General features: G+C 46.0%; 1 protein-coding gene across 1 annotated transcript in view; it reads right to left on the reverse strand.

Annotated features, from left to right (window-relative positions):
- LOC310799829 (protein TANC1-like) overlaps positions 1-17,896 on the reverse strand; it is a gene marked incomplete at its 5' end in the record, with an annotated part of 58,100 nt that overhangs the window by 25,711 nt on the left and 14,493 nt on the right. The window contains 5 exons of the mRNA XM_083662440.1: positions 2,758-2,989; positions 7,228-7,388; positions 9,097-9,390; positions 10,024-10,140; positions 17,198-17,494. Coding sequence (XP_083518566.1) covers positions 2,758-2,989; positions 7,228-7,388; positions 9,097-9,390; positions 10,024-10,140; positions 17,198-17,494 — 1,101 coding nt within the window. The remainder of the gene's footprint in view (positions 1-2,757; positions 2,990-7,227; positions 7,389-9,096; positions 9,391-10,023; positions 10,141-17,197; positions 17,495-17,896) is intronic.

Genomic DNA, 17,896 nt, shown 5'->3' on the forward strand with positions numbered 1-17,896 from the left:
AGCGTTTCAAATCTTTGACCTGAACTGGAAAAAATAATCTTATGGACCCCATCATGAAGCCATTATTATTATTATTTTTAATATATTTTTTTCCAGATTTTTTTTATCACATTTTTACCCCCCATTAGTGCTGATTTTAATTTATTTATCCTGGTTGCTGCTCCACCCTCTGCCGATCTGGGGAGAGCCGAAACTGGCTCCATGCTTCCTCCGAGACATGGGCAGTTAGCCAGCCGCTTATTTTCACCTGACAGGGGAAGCTTCACCGGTAGGACATAGCACGTGGGAGGATCACGCTATTCCAACGAGTTCCCCTCCCTCCGAACAGGCGCCCCTAACGATCAGAGGAGGCACCACTTCAGCAACCAGGATATTGCATGTTTATGGTGAGGGGTTCCTATATGAAGGAAAACCCCAGGGGGCATGGGGAGAACATGCAAACTCCACACAGAAAGGCCCTTTTGATGACCCCACCCGGGCGGTGGGCACTCGAGGACATGCGGACGGGCACGCACTCCTTCAGCGCTCACAGCGTCCCAGGTGGGAATCGAACCCAGAACCTTCTATCTGTTCCATCATGGAGCCATTAATGGGGCTATTCCAAACAGGAGATAGCAGCAGCCTCCCTCATTGCCAGGTGAGGAGCAGACAGTTTCCCACCTGGAAACTGGTACTAAATTATTTTAAACTTTGAAAGTTCTTTAAAGGTCCCAATTCGTGCAGCTGTAACCTCTTAAAAACGTGTGTCTCTGGTCCATAAAACATGATTCTGGATTAATCTGTCGAAAATATAGCAACCCCGTTTGTTGTGACGGAGTTCTCACTTCCTCATCTGGTCGCTTCCCAAGAATGGCCTGTTTCTATAATATATTCAGAACTAACAGTTCCCATTGGCCGCTGAGGGAGAGCCCGCCCCAGGCTCCCAGCAGCCAATCAGATTAGCGTCTGTGGACCAGCACGCTAGGTTGCGAGTTATCGTTAACTTAACGGTACTACGCTAAAGAGGACATCTCAAAATGCCTAGACTTACCGAATGCACCTCTGCAGTTGCTGGATCACGTACAGTTGGCGTCGCTCCAGCTAGAAGTGTTAATTTTGTGGCTATAGACTAAATGGTGCAGGTAGCTTGTGTGAGAGGGACCCGCGCAGTATGCAGGAGGAAGCTAGTGACGTCGAAATTCCCCCAGATTCCCCTCTGGGCAAACGACGCGTTTGGGGGTGTGGCTTGGAGGAGACTGCAGGGGGACGCTGGATAGGGACAAATCCAACTGTGGCAGTTCTGAGCGTGTGACCACTCATTACAGGGAGGGCTGACAGCAGTATATATGCATTTACAAGTAAAAACAGCTTTTGCACGGAATGGGACCTTTAAAGGAACAGCTCACCCTAAAATCCAAAATACATATTTTTCCTCTCACCTGCAGTGCTATTTATCCATCTATATCGTTTTGTGTTAGTAGGCTGAGTTTTGGAGATATCGGCCGCAGAGTTTCTGCCTTCTCTCCAATACAATGGAACTGGATGGCACTCAGTTTGTGGTGCTCAAAGTGCCAAAGAAATACATTTGATAAACTCAACAGCAATGTCTCTTTCCAGAAATCATGGAGGAACTATTTTATTTTGACTTAACTACACCCGCTAGCTGCTAGCTAGTTCCTACATGAGACTGCAAAAGAAAATAGTTCCTACATGAAACTGCTCACAACAAAGTCTGTGCATTATCTTGAGTAACCGGGTCATGATTTCTGGAAAGAGACAATATGCTGTTTGAGTTTTTCAAATGTATTTCTTTGGCTCTTCGAGCACCACAAGCCGAGTGCCATCCAGTTCCATTGTATTCAAGAGAAGGCAGAAATCTCTGCGGCCGATATCTCCAAAACTCAGGCAACTAACACAAAACGATATAGATGGATAAATAGCACTACAGGTGAGAGGAAAAATATGTATTTTGGATTTTAGGGTGAGCTGTTCCTTTAAACTTTAATATCACATTTATCTCAAAACGCATGCACGCGCGCGCGCACACACACACACACACCAGAGATGGGGACTTGGACTTGAGACTTGGACTTGAGTCGCACTTAAGTCTCACTCACAGTGACTTGAGACTTGACTTGAGACTCGTCCTCAAAGACTTGAGACTTGACTTGGACTTGAGTTTTGGGACTTGTGAACAATCTTTATTTTTATTTTTTATTTTTTTGGTGCATTAACATTAAGGAAATCTATACTGATGTCATCCAATCAATGCTGATACTGTATGCTAATAGATAAGGAGTGAGGATAATACAGTACATGCTTTGAATTCCTTAGTTTTATCTATGCAGTGTTCTAAGCAGACTGGATGGCATGCAGCAGATGATAGAACACTCATCCATAAGAGACTTGAGACTTGACTTGGACTTGTGACCAAAGACTTGAGACTTGACTCAGACTTGCCCCTCAAAGACTTGAGACTTGACTTGGACTTGAGCTCAAAGACTTGAGACTTGACTTAGACTTGCAAAAATTGACTTGTGAGCATCTCTGAACACACACACACACACACACACACACACACACACACGCGTACACACACGCACACAGCTATACATCCATCACGGTGCAGCTCTTCTCTTCATCTGCTTGATTCAACCAGCTGTCTGTGTGCTTTCACCTGAGTCTGTGTGTGTGTGTGTGTGTGTGTGTGTGTGTGCGTGCATGCGTGCGTGTGTGTGTGTGTGTGTGTGTGTGCACAAATGGAACAGAGCTTATTACCCTTGCGCAGGCTTGCCATGGGCTCGAGGACCCCCTTGCGGAAGGCGGCGATGGGGTCTTGAACGCAGGATCGCAGGCTGAGTGTGTTCTGCAGATGCGGCTCTTGTACCAGCAGCTCCCTGTAGGGGGCGAGCTGCGGCGCTCTGGCCAGCAGGGCGGCAACACTGTGAACAAACTCGGGCACCAGGCAGGTGTAGGTGTTGTCGGCCTGACAGAAATGGTAGGCTACCACCTAACGAGAGGACAAGAGAGGAGGTGGAAAGCCAAGAAGAACCTGATAAAGATTCAAAACAGACAGTACACAAGGAGACCAATATCCAGTCTGTACAGGGTGCGGTCTAGTATAGAGACACTGCATGAAATAGGCCACGCCCATCACGGGGGAAAAGCTCCGTTCATTTCCACTCACCAGCGTCATTTTCCTTGAATTAAACACAGCTAAAAGCTGTTGTGTGGTGGGGCTGCGCAGACAACAAATGTCAAAAAGTTTTTTTTGTACTCCTGAGCAAAACAAGGAAGCCATTGAGAATTGGCGAGAAGAAAAATGTGGATCTAGCTGTCAAGAAGTAAGTTGGAGTGTTCATCTTCCGTATATATGATATTTTTGTGCAATACGCAACCATGCACGCAACATAGGAGAACGCCAGGATTGGAGGGGGGGTTTCCATTTTTCCCCGTCTTGGGCGTGGCTTCTGAATGATGACGCGTTACGCAGTGTCTCTATGAAACAACCCTACATATTAAAGGGATACGCCAACATTTTTGGAGATTCACCTATTTGCCGACAGTAAAAGTAGAATGTGGGTGCCTTTATCTTCACTGTGCGTGTGCAGTACAAAGTGCGGTACACCCCTCACTGCTAGTTAGCTTAGCACTACAATGACAGTCTATGGTACAGCTGCCTAACCCCGTTCAGTCGCCCAAAATACACACTCCAACAGCGCCAGAAACATTCACATGTACATGTTGTGACTCGTGTACTCACCACCAGTGTTGGGGGTAACTCATTACAAAAGTAAAATATTACATGTAATATATTACTTTTAGCAGTAACTCAGTAATATAACTTATTACTTATAGGATTTCAGTAATATTATACCAGTTACTTTATCAAGTAACTCAAGTTACAAATGTAGTTACATTTTATTAAATCAAAGCACATATTTAAAAAAAGATACAATCATTTCCTAATCAAACTGTTTGTTTTTATGCAAATAACCACTATAGATGACAATAACAAAGGAAAAGAATAACATTTAGAATTTTGGATTGTTTACACTGACTGGTGGTTGAAATTATTTTTCAGGATGGTTCCGGCCGGGGCAGCGATGTCATTCTGCTGCTGCTGTTGTTTTGGTGAAAGTAATGCAAAAGTAGTGTAATAAGTAACGAGTTACTCTACACAGAAAGTAATATTGTAAAGTAACTTATTACTTTCAAATGAAAGTAACTAGTAATATGTAGTATATTACATTTTGAAAGTAACTTGCCCAACACTGCTCGCCACACGATGAAATAATAACCAAACGCTTATGGGAAACTGTCATTTTCGAAGTAAATCCATAGCCAGAACTAACAAAGAGGGGTTCCCTCTGTAACCAAAGTTACATCCGCGTTTGCCTGAGCTGTGCGCAGTCATCAGTATTTGGATTTCAACTACCCAGGGACCCAATGCTGTCTTTGCTTGGGGCCATCCCAGAGGACATGATGAGCAGGAAAACAATAGATGTACTGCAGAATACTCCCGGCAGCAGCAGCCAGGAAAGCAAGAACGCTGAGTTGGCTCAAAGAAAGACCCTCCTCCTTTTGAATGCCCCGCTGTAAAATAATGATGGGTGCAAGGTCCGGTCTAGAACATGACTGATTGTTGCAGCTGGCGCATTTCCTGGTTAAAACTCTTTGGCTGGGGGGTGGGAGGTGTGGGAGGTGTGGGGGAGGTTGCTTGTCACAATAAATAACACTCGTTTGACGACTTATTTGAGGGAATGTAATAATTGTATGTTATCACATCTGCTATCTGACAACCAGGACGGTGGTGAAAGTGGAAGGAAAGGCAACCTGCCACCCGATGCTGCATGGGACCGGTCAGCGGGGCCGCCGCAGGTGCACAAACTGCATCACCTGCGCCTGTTTCATCCTCCTAGGTTTTAATCTGTGCAGGGCTGGATCTCCTCATCTTCCTCCGTGTTCTGCATCGACCACCCACACCCACACCTCCACTTTCCAGCTCCACCAAACCCACTGCAGCCCAGAGCGCCGTCCACAAGGCAGAGAAATGGGAGCGGTTTTGCCGCTCTGTAACTCGACGTTAACCCTTCACAATCAGATGCCAACAGTGTGCTCTTGAACACCACCATGCACGATCATGTTTTGATCTGTCATTATGACGTCCTTCCTTACTCAGCAGTGCTAGGATAACAGCTCCTCTCTTTTCACTGTATTTTAAGCCCTGGCCTCTGTCTTGGCCAGTTGACGAAACATTGTACCAGCCTTAATCTATACTCTGTATTCCTCTGCTTGCGGGGGGGGGGGGGGGGGGGGGGACTGGGGGGAGTAGCGTGATCCTCCCACGTGCTACGTAACGTCCTGCCAGTGAAACTCCTCGCTGTCAGGTGAAAGGAAGTGGCTGGCGACTGCACATGTATCGGGAGAAGCAGGAGACTACATCACAACAAATAACAAGAATGTATATGCACATTGCTCAAAGAAGAGTCACTCACTCAATCACTCACTCACCCACCCACCCACCCACTGACACACACACACACTCACTCACTCACCCACCCACCCACTCACTGACACACACACACACACTCACACTCTCACCCACCCACCCACTCACTGACACACACACACACACACACACACTCACTCACCCACCCACCCACCCACCCACTCACTGACACACACACACACACTCACTCACCCACTCACCCACCCACTGACACACACACCCACTGACACACCCACCCACCCACTCACCCACCCACCCACTGACACACCCACCCACCCACTCACTGACACACCCACCCACCCACTCACCCACTCACTGACACACCCACTCACTGACACACCCACCCACTGACACACCCACCCACCCACTCACCCACCCACTGACACACCCACCCACCCACTCGCTGACACACCCACCCACCCACTCACTGACACACCCACCCACTGACACACCCACCCACCCACCCACCCACTCACTCACTCACTGACACACCCACCCACTGACACACACACCCACTGACAGACCCACCCACTCACTCACTCACTCACTACCATTACGCCAGCTGACGCATACAGGTCAGCAACAAAGTCCCTCCACTTCTGTCTGTCTCTGGCCTTTGTGTCTCTGGTTCACCGGCTGTGTTGGTGGTCAAAGGAGAGGACTGCTGCTCACTCACTGAAGGAGCTGAGTCATAACCTCGTTTCCACACATGAAACTCAACAACGGCAGCTTCATTCAATCCAACAGTGCAGAGCCAGAGTATCTCAGTCCCTCAATAAATACTCTGTGCTTTATTCCTGCTGTCAGCTGAATGGTAAGCAATATAGTCTGAGAAGTGGACTATACTACCAATTAGGGTGCTTTTATTCCATGCAGGAGCAGCGACAGCTAAACTGAACCAAAGCATCAAACGCAGGGTATAACGTCACCATAATTGCCCACTATTTGAAAACGACAGCCATAATTGCCTCGCTGGAAGCCCATTAAGAGTTCATCTGTGAGAGTGTAATTGCATTATAGTAGAAAGGGATGAGTGGAACGTGTATGAAATAGATGTGGTTCAGAACTGGGCCAGTTCATACCAGATGAGACGCCAGGTCCACGTGCATCGTTATCACAAGTCTATCTATCCATCACAAGTCGTCTGACTAGTTCCCATGGAAACTGTTATCGAGGCCAAGTTAGTAAATTTAGAAGCCTTCCGTGGTGTCATCTATGAAGCAGGTTCTACATGAGACTGAAGAGAGAGAAGATACAATACTAGTCTAGGCCTATTATCTATTCCTACAGATGGGATCTGTCCTAATCAGTGTTGCGTGAATGTTTATACTAGGAGTCATTCCCTGCATTATTGTTTATGCCACATTGTGTTATTTACCATTTTGATGAGGGGAAAAAATGCAAAAATAATAATCGAATTGTTAGGATAAAAAGAGACATTCTGAGACGTGGAATAGAGACACTCTCCCATAATGCAATGCAAATGCAATCCAAAGTTTTTCCACCTTCCAATTAATTACAGCAGGTTAGTCAGCAGCACCTGTCAGAAACATGATAAATAACAAGTATTATGCAGTGCAATGCAGTGTGTGTGTGTGCGTGCGTGCGTGCGTGTGTGTGTGTGTGTGTGTGTGTGTGTGTAGGTGTGCGTGCGTGCGTGCGTGTGTGTGTGTGCGTGTGCGCGCGCGCGTGTGTGTGTGTGTGTGTGTGCATGTGCGTGCGTGCGTGTGTTGTACCTTGGCAGCCAGGCATTTGACAGCCTCCCTCCTGTGTGTTGGGGTATCGCCTGTGCCTGCAACAGCACTCTGGTTGGGCTGGGAGCAGGAGTCTTTGTGGGGAGGAGGCAGCAGAGACTCTGGAGGCTGGTTGGAGGCTGCTTTTCCCTGCCGATCCGCACCTGAACTCGCCGCACACAACAGCAAACACACCGCTGCCAATTAAGAGTCGGTAAACGACGTCTCTGGGGCGAACGTAGGAAATGTCAAGAGTGAAATGCTTTCAACGTTGTTGCAATTAGTACCTCTTTCAAGCGAGACTGTTTAAAGGGACAGCTCACCCTAAAATCCAAAATACATATTTTTCCTCTCACCTGTAGTGCTATTTATCCATCTATACCGTTTTGGGATAGTTGCCTGAATTTTGGAGATATCGGCCGCAGATATGTCTGCCTTCTCTCCAATACAATGGAACTGGATGGCACTTGGCTTGTAGTGCTCAAAGTGCCAAATAAATACATTTGATAAACTCAACAGCAATGTCTCTTTCCAGAAATCATGACCCTTGTTATGAGCAGTTTCATGGAGGAGCTATTTTCTTTTGACCAAATTACACCCGTTAGCTGCTAGCTAGTTCCTACATGAGACTGCAAAAGAAAATAGTTCCTACATGAAACTCCAGCATCCAGTTCCATTGTATTGGAGAGAAGGCAAAAACTCTGTGGCCGATATCTCCAAAACTCAGGCAACTATCCCAAAACGATATAGATGGATAAATAGCACTACAGGTGAGAGGAAAAATATGTATTTTGGATTTTAGGGTGAGCTGTTCCTTTAAGCACATTATGGCAGAGAGTGTTTGTTTCATAGAGGGCACCCTACTGTTACGCGAGTACAGAATGATCGTATTTGATTCTTTGTATATCGAAGTTAAATTGATATCAAAATGACAACATGCAGAATATATCAATGGAAAGTGCAACGATATTGAACATTTTATATTGTGGTATCCACTCTTTGGAACACAGTACAGACAAGGACATCTAGACCATCTGGCTGACAATTTGGCATGTTCTGTTGACCAACTTCTTTTTGCCTTTCCCAACAATACAATCAGAACTCGCTATAGCAATATAAGAAAGGATTGAGAGAAGCTGCCCAGCTGCCCATTTATGACCTTCAGAGAACAGAACAGTGCCACTCAAAAGAAACGAGGACAAAACACAGCAATCTCCCCTTGCAAAATTGCAATCAGCAGACTAGCCTCCGTCTCGCTTGGCCAGACTGCCTCCACACTTCATGTAGCCAGACGTCTCCACACTTGGGTTACAGCTGCACCAGCAGCACTGGAGAGTGAGCTGGCTCAACTTACTCATCATGCCTGCTGCTGCTTTTTCACTTTCCCCACCCAGATTTCTCCTGCCGGTCCCCACAGAGATTGAACCAACGACCTTCTGGTCACAAGCTTGCTTCTCCTAACCTTTAGGCAACCACTGCTTTGAGATCCTTGGGGCAGTGGTTCTCAAACGGGGGTGCGGGGACCTCCAGGGGTCCGTGGCACTTTGCAAGGAGGCCCACGAAAAGTTTTCAGGAAAATAAAAATAAAAACTTTTGTTTTTTTTGCAAAAGCTTTATAGTTCAACGCAAATATTTCATGCTTTAAATCTAAAATGGTTCACGGATTAAATTCTAATCTAACAAACCTATCAATTTAAAAGTCCAGCACGTTACCATGGAAACAATTAAGCTTAGCCGAGAATCACAAATCAGAATGAGGGGGTCCCCCGGTATATTTTCTATCTTGTAAGGGCTCCTTGGCTGAAAAAACATTTGAGAACCTCTGCCTTAGGGAGAAGCAACAGACAAACGGTCACGAACAAGGGGTCTTACATTTGGGAGAGGAGGCGGGGCTGTGAGGGGCGGGCCCTCCCCCTCCCTGCAGCGTGCGCGTGCCGTGGCAGCTGAGCATCACCAGACGCCAGATGATGGCGGTCTTGCCGGAGCCGGCGTTGCCCACGATGACGGCGCCGCGTCCCTCGCAGCTGCTCGTTTTCGTCAGCACCTCGTCCAGCCGTACGAACAGCCAATCGCGGCCCACAAAGGGCGTGTCCGCGGTGATGCCAGGGACCTCAAACAACAGAGGCTTCAGCATGATGTCGCCCTGCCTGAACGGCACCAGTCTCACTGGAGAGAGAGTGAGGGAAGAAGAGTGTTAGGCCATGTTCACATTACAAGCAAATCTGATTTGCTGATAAAGTCATTAATCATCATTATCTTGATTGGCTTCCAAAATCGGATTTGGGATTGTGTCCGCACTGCCACAAATCTGATTCTCAAGTCGGATCTGTGTGTCCAGACCTAAACAGCCTATCTGCATGGGTTGCTATGGTAACGACGTGGGCGTCAGTAAATACGTACGTTGGTGACGTGGTTTCTCTGCGCAGAAGCATTTGATGACGAGTTGCGAGTGACGTTCAAATCAGATTTGGTGGATCTGCGCGTCCGCACTGAAGTCACATCAGTCGAAAGCAGATTGGAAACTACCTCCATATGTGGTTTGGGACAAGTGACACAAATCACACTTGGAGCGTCCAGACTCATAAAACCAATCTGGATAAAGTCATTAATAGGTCACTAAAGTTCACAAATCAGATTTGGCCTCCTAGTCTGAACATGGCCTAAGGTCAGGTCAGTGAAAGTAAAGGTGGTCAGCTTGAACATTTGACCCAACAGGTTCCGTACGAGTCTACGGATATTTCTGCAACATGCAATTATAGTTGCTCCTTGATTTCACCCCATGGTGGCGCCACATGGTACCTTTGGAGTCATCGTTTGTGCGACCAGCTGTGTTGTGTTTGCGAACGGAGCTCCTGTGCCCAGGAGCCTTTTGGGCGTCCAAATAACTCAGATCCTCCAATCTGGCGGAGCTGGTGGCTGGACAGAGGGAGGGAGTAAGAGATGGAAGGAGAGAGAGAGAGAGAGAGAGAGAGAGAGAGATTTGAAGAATCAGAGAATGTGTAAGGAGAGGGACATACATGCATATCACATACGTGGCTGACTCATTGCTCAAGTACATGACTGTATCCATGGAAATGTGGAACATCAAGATGTAACCTTGAGGAATGCTACAGGGAGAGAGAGAGAGAGATAGAGATAGAGAGAGAGAGAGAGAGAGAGAGAGAGAGAGATAGAGAGAGAGAGAGAGAGAGAGAGAGAGAGAGAGAGAGATAGAGAGAGAGAGAGAGAGAGAGAGAGAGAGAGAGAGAGAGCTCTCACACCTCTAGACGTCCTTATAGGACCCCTATAGTATATTCCTGGTATTATTATACATCATTAGACGTTATTATGCAGGATGTACAAGAACGGCTATTTTGATCATAATTGATATCCACCCATCTACAGTACAGAGAGCATTCATCATGTACTAAATTTAGCTTCATTTATAAGTCTAAGCCTTCTCAGATGGAGGTTCCTGGGGTAAAATGTCACCGTCGGGCCAACTGCTTCTGATCTATCTTTGGAGCACTTGGCACGAAAACAGGCCGATAACCTCTGTTGTGGTCTGTCTTAGACCTCCCCTAGCTCTCTTTCTCTCTCTTAATGAGGGGAAATCCAATCCAAGCAGCGGGTTATGAAGCCAACACTGGCAGAGGACCAGCTAACTAAATCACACGCATCACATCCGGACATGTCTGTGGGTCCTCTAGGGTTGTAATGATAAGACATTTTCAGAAAGATTTGGTTTGCAATTAGCTATAATATAGATAGCATTACTGTCGGGAAGGGGGGCGGGGGGGTAACAGAATAGAGAAACTTATTGATTTCATGAGTTTATTTTAGATGACATAGACCCCTCCATCGCCCACACTCTCATTAAATCCGTTAACACAAAAACACACACAACACTGGCCTAATATCCTGTGTGAAATCTGGCATGACTGCTTCCTCTAATCCCCCCAGAGTGGGCTCAAAACAGGAGCGAGTCACATGGCGCGCAGATGGAGCGCCCGTCAAACAGGCCGCGGACGAGGAGGCGTGACCCCTGCGCACGTAACATGATGACATCACATAAGAGAGGCAAAGTGAACGTCACTTCCTGCTTCAGCACTGTACCAGAGATTTTCCCATAGACATTTCGTAAAATGCTTATAAAAATCGTTTTACTTGGTCAAACCAAACGGTTCAGCTATATTTAGAATCGGGAGAGACATTAGAACATTTCGCTCGGACCAAAATTAAAAAAAAAAAACATTGAAAAAACATTTTCTTTAAAACCGCTTTTTTTTTTAACGTTTTGGTCCGAGGGAAATGTTATGCGATCTCTTCCTGTTTCTAAATATATTTGAACCGTTGAACAGGTAAAACTATTTTTATAAGCATTTTACAAAATGTCTATGGGGAAAATAAATGGCGGATGAAAATCTCTGGTACAGTGCTGAAGCAGGAAGTGACGTTCACTTTGGCTCTCTATTACCACTATCATAATATACTGTTTGTGATGAATTGAGTCGGGGGGATCTGGGGGAACTACATCTCTGAGCAAAACCAGCCAGCCTCCTCATTACGCAGCCTCCTCTGAGTTCAAGACTAATCACCAACACTTCATTCACACGTCTGACACACACACACACACACACACACACACACACACACAGAGTGTTGCTGTGTGCACAAGTATACGACTAGTCTTCTACAAAGTAGAATACTGGACTACTTATACTAGAAGACTGAACTATGCGTCCTTCTCCTCCATTCCGACAGCATAACATCGCCCAACATGTGAGTGAATATGTGATACTAGGGACGAGAAGACAGTATGCAAATGTTGCCACCCCTTCCCTCCCCCCTACGGCAGATCACATCATAATCTGATACATCTAGTATCCTATCCTAGAAGAGCCTGGTGGACAGATTCCACAGGTGGTGCCAGGAAGAACCATCTACAGCTCAACGTCAGGAGAGCGAAGGAGCTGTCAGCAGATGGGGGAGCATATCACATTCACTAGTCTCCATGTTCCACCAATCTGCATTGTTCTTTGTGCTGGTGTGCTGGCAAGGCAGCACCAAGATAAACAAACTGGTGAGGCTGGCTTTGTCTTAGGGCCGAGCCTGGACAACACGACTAAACCCAAACCCATAGCAGAACACACCTCCTCTATGATGGGCTGCTGCCTGCAGCTACAGCACGTCTTCACCCTCTGACTCATCCAGCCAAGGTGCAACATGGAGTGCTTTAGGTGCACTTCTTTGATCAGCTATCAGACGGGACAATGTGCCTCCACCTGTCCAAGCTGCCCTACTCTCTGAGCCCACTAGGAGGGTGCTGAAGCAGGGTGCCTGCATCTATCTATCTATTCTAGCGTGTGTGTGTGTGTGTGTGTGTGTGTGTGTGTGTGTGTGTGTGTGTGTGTGTGTGTGTATGTATGTATATGCATGTATAATGAATGCCTACAAACGTAGAGACTTCTGTATGTGTACAGTATGGCCCTCTGTAGACATTTTTTGCACACATTATTGTATGATGTAATTTCACATGGTTTTTCTTTATATACTAATTTTCTTATTTGTTATATCTTGCATATATGTTGATTTTTTATTTTTCAAATAAATTGTCGTTATTTCACAGTGTACATAATATCATATTTTTTGTATATTCTCAGATTTTACATATTTTTCTTTCATTCTTTGTCTCTCTATGTTCTGTTAACACATTGACTGCCAGCCCTTTTTTCAATGCTGTAGGTAGGTTCTGCCAGGTTTTTTTTTGAGGATTCTGGCTCATTTTACAAGAGCCGAGGATTCTTTTCTGCTAAGATTTTGTGAACACACAATATCTCAAAACAACTAATAGAATGTGTGCTTTCTCTGTCTAAAAGAGTTAGTTTGTAGAGTTCGTAGTTATGTAAGCATTAGCAGTTGAATACAGCATGGTTTCAGCGTCAGAAAAATAATTCAGAGATAAACGGCTTTTTGTGAAATTCGATAGAACAGTCACTTTAACCATTCATTTTTGGCATCAGTAAGACCTAAACAATAGTTTTGAACAGTAATTTCCTCCATAACAGCAGGAAACTCCCCTCTGCTTCCAACTCCTCCCTCCGTGGGCGTTCCTCTTGGCTGCAGCCAGCGGCCGTGTCACAAGCTTGTCACCAGTCTCACTGCTTTGCAGCTGCTGTGCAGCTGTGCCTGTCTGAGCGGCCGCTCTTTGAGGAAGTCTGGTTGGACTCGCTCGCTTCTTGGAGTTTTGGTTGAGAGCTTTGATCAAGCTTTTGCGATTCTGGTCATATTTATGCTGCGTGTTTCAAAGTGTGTTCCATCCGTGATCTATTATGCAAATTTGCAATCCCGCACTGCCAGCAATCAGCGCGAAAACGAAAGCGTTTTCGCCAATCCATTTTCATGAGAATGGCTTCGTCACACTGCTTTTTGCTTGCCTTCCTCCTTCCTTGTCGCCACTTAGTGGGTCGGTGGAATGGGTTGTACACGTTGTACACGTCCAATACTTATATAAGAGATGTAAAAGGGTTAGATGCACATCCCACCGTCAAAAAAAAAAAATCGATTTTTTTTTGACGTATTAATACGTCAATGGCAGTGAACCCGCTGGATTTTTTTTGACGTATTAATACGTCAGTGGCAGTGAACGTGTTAATACTACTACTACTACTACTGCTATTTTCCCACACATCTTAATACATTTTCATATTTGTATTCATACATTTTCTTAATACCTTTTGTCTTCGAATTGTTGCATATGTTAATATAACCATCATTTCCAATATTATAATTTATATCCCTATCCTATATTACTATTGCTGCTTCCACAGCACAGACCAATGTCCACATAGAGATCATTAAAATTTCATTGTATCTCTTATCTTTGAAATACTGGGCTGCTTGGCACACACTCGTGCTCGAAACGTGGATAATAATAATAATAATATATGCATAAGCCATTTCTATTCTCCAATTTCATGAAGGTGCAGGCAATTCTAACAGCTACAGTACCGTGTGTGTCTTGGTTCATCCTTATTCTGAGTTTCATCAAGAACACCTAGATGAAAGGCGCAGCTGACAGAGAGAACTGTCAGGCCTTAACTGACTCCCACTCCTGAGGGAATCTCTTCTTCTGTCCCCCCCCACAAATGGACTGACATCTAAGGGAAGAAGAAGAAGAGCCTTGCGCGCTCTAGCAAAGATAGTGGCTGGAGAGGGAGGGAGTTTTAAGATGAATATGACAACTTGAGGCCTCTCAGGACTGTTAACTGCTACTGCTCACTGTGTGTGTGTATATCCAACTGCTACTGCTCACTGTGTGTGTGTATATCCACCCTCAGCGGTAACTAAGTAGAGCACTGAAACGTGGTGCAGTGACGTTTCCTTCTGCATCACAGAGACCGACCAAATGATTCCTTTCCGTCAGTCTCAACCAATCAGTCATTCAATCACTCACTCAGGCCCGATGAACACAGTGTGGTGCCCCTAGGTCAGTGGTTCCCAAAGTGGGGGCCGGGGACCCCTAGGGGTCCTTGAGGGGGTTGCAGGGGGTCCCCAGCAAAAAGGGGATCTATTTATTTTCACTATACTTCCATCCATAGTAACATAATGACAGAATGTGTGGCTATTTTGGTCATGGGTTCCATACACTTTCTGTAATAAAACGTAGAAAAGCAAAAAGCGTATCAGATGGGGACAAAGTCTTATCAAATGGGGGTTTGTGGTCTAATTTGTGCCAGTTTAGGGGTCCTTGATGTGAAACAGTGAGAGAACCACTGCACTGCACCTAGGTGACCACACTTCAAATGCCCCCCCCACCCTCTCCTTCCACTTTACATGTAAAACATTTAAATTAGCCATGGCAATAAAGACCGGCGCCGATTCACATGAACTCATTGCTAAGGTCCAGGCTCAACACACATAATACAGATAAATGTAAGACACAATATATAAATATAAATGAAGTGAATGTCTACACTGTACTAACAAACAAACAAAAATGTCATTTTATACAGTGAGGTCAAGTTTAGAAAAATGGTCTCACTATAATAAAATGGCTACTATGTGACTAACATCATCACACATGAACACATTTTGAATCCACAAGAGTCTCAGCTTTCCATGCACACCCAATTTATGCAATCCTCAGACCCCCCCCCCCCCAAATTGAATGAACATAAAGTGGGCATGTCTGTAAAGGGGAGACTTGTGGGTACCCATAGAATCCATTCTCATTCAGATATCTTGGGGTGAGAGGTCAAGCATTGGAAGATGACCATGCCCGGTTTTCCCTCGTACAAAACTTTGTCTAAATTTGGAGCGTTACTTAGCCCCTTCCCGACAAGCTAGCATGACATGGTTGGTTCCAATGGATGCCGTAGGTCTTCTAGTTTCATACATACTACTTTCATCTTCACCCTACCCTTTTCTTTAATATTTTTTCTCGATTTTTTTTTTTAATATTTTTTTTATCCCCCGTTAGTGCTAATTTTTTAAAGGTCCCAATTCGTGCAGCTGTAACCTCTTAAAAACGTGTGTCTCTGGTCCATAAAACATGATTCTGGATTAATCTGTCGAAAATATAGCAAACCCGTTTGTTGTGACGGAGTTCTCACTTCCTCATCTGGTTGCTTCCCAAGAACGGCCTGTTTCTATAACATATTCAGAACTAACAGTTCCCATTGGCCGCTGAGAGAGAGCCCGCCCCAGGCTCCCAGCGGCCAATCAGATTAGCGTCTGTGGACCAGCACGCTAGGTTGCGAGTTATCGTTAACTAAACGGTACTACGCTAAAGAGGACATCTCAAAATGCCTAGACTTACCGAATGCACCTCTGCAGTTGCTGGATCACGTACAGTTGGCGTCGCTCCAGCTAGAAGTGTTAATTTTGTGGCTATAGACTAAATGGTGCAGGTAGCTTGTGTGAGAGAGACCCGCGCAGTATGCAGGAGGAAGCTAGTGACGTCCCGATTCCCCCAGATTCCCCTCTGGGCAAACGAAGCGTTTGGGGGTGTGGCTTGGAGGAGACTGCAGAGGGACGCTGGATAGGGACAAATCCAACTGTGGCAGTTCTGAGCGTGTGACCACTCATTACAGGGAGGGCTGACAGCAGTATATATGCATTTACAAGTAAAAACAGCTTTTGCACAGAATGGGACCTTTAATTTATTTATCCTGGATGCTGCTCCACCCTCTGCCAATCTGGGGAGAACCAAAGCTGGCTCCATGCTTCCTCCGAGACATGGGCAGTTAGCCAGCCGCTTCTTTTCACCTGACAGGGGAAGCTTCCCCGTTAGGACATAGCACGTGGGAGGATCACGCTATTCCAACGAGTTCCCCTCCCTCCGAACAGGTGCCCCTAACGACCAGAGGAGGCACGACTTCAGCGACCAGGATATTGCATGTTTTGGTTCCTATATGAAGGAAACCCCCAGGGGGCACGGGGAGAACATGCAAACTCCACACAGAAAGGTCCTTTTAACGACCCCACCCGGCGGGTGGGCACTCGAGGACATGCGGACGGGCACGCACTCCTTCAGCGCTCAAAGCGTCCCAGGTGGGAATCGAACCCAGGACCTTCTAGCTGTGAGGCAACAGAGCTTACCACTGCACCACCATGCCCCCTATCTTCACCCTACCTGAGCCCGCCACTGTCTGAAAGACAGTATTGTCTGTCGAATAAATCATTTAGAGCCCCGACCCCCAACCACCCACCCACACACCCACCCAGCAAGGCTATTGGCTGGTGCCCCTGGGCACTCGCCCAAATCCATATATGGACAATCTGACCCAGCAATGAATCACCCGGCCATGATTGTGTCACACGCATACTCCCATCAACATAATTCATCTACTGTGTAATGAGAGAAACAATCAATCTTATCTTAACGAACTCATGAACCCTAGAGTTAGATGAGACAATATGTTGCTCAATCATAACCTTTACTGACACTGATCTTAATTCAAACAAATGGAGTGCAGGAGTTATGACATACCTGCCACAGAATTAGGCCGGCCCATCACGAGGGACGACGTGCCATGCGTGTGACGTTGTGGGAGGGGCCTCTTTGGCGGGGGCGGAGTCCTGGCCTGCATGATGTCCGTCCGGGGCGAGGCCTCATCTGGTCGGGTGGCCAGAGTGTCCCTAGATGGTCTGGGATGGCGCTCCTCGTTTGCGTGGCCACCGACGACCCCGACGCCACCGGCGCCCGCCAGGCCCTCATCCTTAGTCACATGACCCACGCTGGAGACGCTGCTGCGCTCCTCATTCTCAGAAGAACTAGTGATGGTCGCTGAGTCACGCACAGGAAGTGGTGGTTGGGAGGGGGGCAGAGAGAAATCAAGAAGAAAGCTAAATGACTCCTAAATAGGTTTGTCAAAAGTATCGATAGTATCGAAAAGTATCAATACTGAAAATTTGAATCGGATACAATACTCATTTGCAACAGGTATCTATAGTATCGAAAGTATCAATACTGAAACATTTAAATGGATACAATACTCATTTGCAACAGGTATCTATAGTATCGAAAGTATCAATACTGAAACATTTAAATGGATACAATACTCATTTGCAACAGGTATCTATAGTATCGAAAGTATCAATACTGAAACATTTAAATGGATACAATACTCATTTGCAACAGTTTTGATACTATCAGTACTTTCTTTTAATGAAAAATCACTGATTTTCC

This window comes from Poromitra crassiceps, assembly GCF_964638095.1.
Source record: "Poromitra crassiceps genome assembly, chromosome: 28".
NCBI lineage: Eukaryota > Metazoa > Chordata > Actinopteri > Beryciformes > Melamphaidae > Poromitra > Poromitra crassiceps.